General features: G+C 45.8%; 2 protein-coding genes across 2 annotated transcripts in view; one reads left to right on the top strand and one right to left on the bottom strand.

The window, feature by feature from the left end:
- The window catches only part of KLHDC9 (kelch domain containing 9), a 2,853-nt gene extending 2,490 nt beyond the window's left edge, over positions 1 to 363 (top strand). The window contains exon 4 of the mRNA XM_003785855.3: positions 35 to 363. Within this exon, the coding sequence (XP_003785903.1) occupies positions 35 to 249 (215 nt within the window). The 3' untranslated portion in view covers positions 250 to 363. The remainder of the gene's footprint in view (positions 1 to 34) is intronic.
- A 203-nt stretch (positions 364 to 566) lies between these two features.
- The window catches only part of PFDN2 (prefoldin subunit 2), a 20,949-nt gene continuing 18,834 nt past the window's right edge, over positions 567 to 2,681 (bottom strand). Inside the window, exons 2-4 of the mRNA XM_003785782.3 lie at positions 2,195 to 2,283; positions 1,950 to 2,073; positions 567 to 863 (exon numbers count right to left, since the gene is read on the bottom strand). Coding sequence (XP_003785830.1) covers positions 687 to 863; positions 1,950 to 2,073; positions 2,195 to 2,283 — 390 coding nt within the window. The 3' untranslated portion in view covers positions 567 to 686. The remainder of the gene's footprint in view (positions 864 to 1,949; positions 2,074 to 2,194; positions 2,284 to 2,681) is intronic.

Raw genomic sequence — 2,681 nt, 5'->3', positions numbered from 1 at the left:
AAAAAAAAAAAAAAAAAAGATGAATTCCATAGGTGACAAAGTGCTCCTGCCTCAATACTCACCCTCTGTCCCTACCCAACAGGCAATTCTCCTCCTCTGTGGTTCCACTTTCCCTGTGCAGACCGTGGGCTGAAACGCGTGGGCCATCGTACCTGCCTTTGGAATGATCAGCTTTACCTGGTTGGGGGTCTTGGTGAGGATGGCAGGACAGCTAGTCCACAGGTTTGCATCCTGGACCTCTTTATCTGAATAGTACCGAGACACAACCAACAAGCCTGTGTTTTCTTAAGAATTCATCAAGTTTTATCACCAGAGCTATCCATTTCATTTCAAATGCTTATTAAATTTCAATCTTAGAGTCAACATTTGTCTCTGAATCCTTTTTTTTTTTTTTTGGAAGGCACTAAATAAGTAGACATCTTTGTTGCAGGGGAAGAGATAAAGTATGGGTCCGACTGATACTGTGAATCATTAACCTGATAGAAACAAAACCCACAAATAGTGCTGTCTCCTCCCCCCTACAATTTCCACCCCAGTTGGAAGAAAGCTTCAGACTACAGCTAAGCATTCTGACCAAAACATTTAATTAACAAAAAATATTATAATAGCAGAGAAAATAATAATAACAATAAGAGAAATTAGAAGTGGGAGGCAGGGTAGAAAAAAAAATGCAAAGGTCTTGGTCCCTAGGAGACCAACACTCCAGCTGAGCTGGCCTTAGCCCCAGCCCCTTCTGAGTTTTCCTTGGCTGCTGGCTTTTCATCTTCCCCCATGAGACGAATGTTGTGCTTTTCCCGGAATTCATTTAGTTCTTTTCCCTTTGCCTGAAGCTGCTGTGTCAATGTCTCAATGATCTTCTGTATCTAGAGGACAAGCAACAGAGATTATAAAAGGATTTAAGGACTCCCTTCCCCCACATGAAATGGACTATGATTGGAAGAAGTGAAGGAAAGATGATACTTCTAACTTTACTGTTACCCAAATATTAATAGGGAAGCCCAGACACTAAAATTATTCACCTGGTCTAATTTTTTAAATGTCACTTCAGGCTTGGCACCCATACCACAGTGGTTACAGGACCAGCCACATACACCGAGTCTGGCAGGTTTGAGCCTGGCCAGAGTCAGCTAAACAACTATGATAACTGCAATAAAAAAATAGCTGGGCATTTGTGTTGGGCGTCTGTAGTCCTGCTGGCTAGGAGGCTGAAGCAAGAGAATCGCTTAAGCTCAGGAGTTTGAGGTTGCTGTGAGCTGTGACACCACAGTACTCTATGGAGGAAGACAGTGACACTCCATCTCAACAAAAAATATAAAATAAAATAAAATGTCATTTCATGGGCTTGGCGTCTGTAGCTCAGCGATTAGGGCACCGGCCACATGCACCAGGGCTGGCAAGTTCCAACCCAGCCCAGGCCTCCCAAACAACAATGACAACTATAACAACAAGGCACCTGTAGTCCCCAGCTACTTGGGAGGCTGAGGCAGACAATCGCTTAACCCCAGGAGTTAGAGGTTTCTGTCAGCTGTGACACCATGGCACTCTATCAGGGGTGACATAGTGAGACTCTGTCTCTAGGAAAAAAAGTCACTTCGTGGCATTCCCAAAGGTTCTGATCCTGTGGGTCCAGCAGAGGGTCCAGGAAGCTACATTTTAAATGAGTACTTCAGGTGACTCTGACGCCATTATCCATGTACTAATCTGTGAGGAGCATTGTTTTAACCCCCTGCCCTCTGCAATCAGGTCACAAAGCCCATGCAGAGGACAACAGCAACTTATCTAGTCGAAGAAGCTAGACTTAGCATAGCATAATGAGTATATGTGCTATATATGTGCTGTCTTCAACATGAGTTTCTGCCCAGACTCCTCCACCATAGTCCCTAAATCCCTGCCTCCCCATCAAACTTAGTCCTTTGTTCCCTAAAGCTCACCCAGGGACTCTTGCTCACCTGCTCCTTATTGTTCTCCAAAGCAGGCAGCACCTCTTTGACAGTCCGCTCCACCAGTACTCCTCCAACCATGCGGTAGCACTTGCGGGTTTCATCTACCTCCTTCAGGGTGTCAATCACTAGGCTGGGTAGGACAAGGCAGGACAAGGCAGGACCTGAGAATTCAATCCCACTCTACTGCAACCCTCCCTCAAATAATGGCCTAATCAACTGTCCTGTTGTTTGCTCCTCCCTGACTTTCTTACCTGTGCTCATTCAACTCCATCTCCAGCTCAGCTGCTTTGGATGCTAGGCCTCGCTGTTCCTGCCGAAGGCGGTTGAAGCCAGCAATTACCTAAGGTGAGAGAGAGAACAGAGGAGAGAGGGGACAGTGGAAACGGCAGAGGGTCAAGATAGCACATAGGGTTCAGGCTTTACAAAGGGGAAATGGTGGATACCTACCTTGGAAAAGAGTAATACAAGCTTTGTGATTTTTAATTTAAATCTGTCTGGAATTTCATTCACCACACACCAAGAGCCTATATCCAAGATGCTACCTATGTGTTACAGGCTGGGCGCGGCCATAATCCTAGTGCTCTGGAAGGCTGAGGCAGGAGGATCCCTTAAGCTCAGGAGCTTGAAACCAGACAGAGGAAGATGCGAGACTCCTGTCTCTACTAAAAAATAAAAAGCAGCTGGGCATGGTGGTACTCAGGAGGCTGAGGCAGGAAGATCACTCCACTAAGAGTGACA

This window comes from Otolemur garnettii, unplaced genomic scaffold (assembly GCF_000181295.1).
Source record: "Otolemur garnettii isolate 467f Iridium unplaced genomic scaffold, OtoGar3 scaffold00016, whole genome shotgun sequence".
NCBI classification, from domain to species: domain Eukaryota; kingdom Metazoa; phylum Chordata; class Mammalia; order Primates; family Galagidae; genus Otolemur; species Otolemur garnettii.
This window is presented reverse-complemented; position numbering and strand designations above follow the sequence as displayed.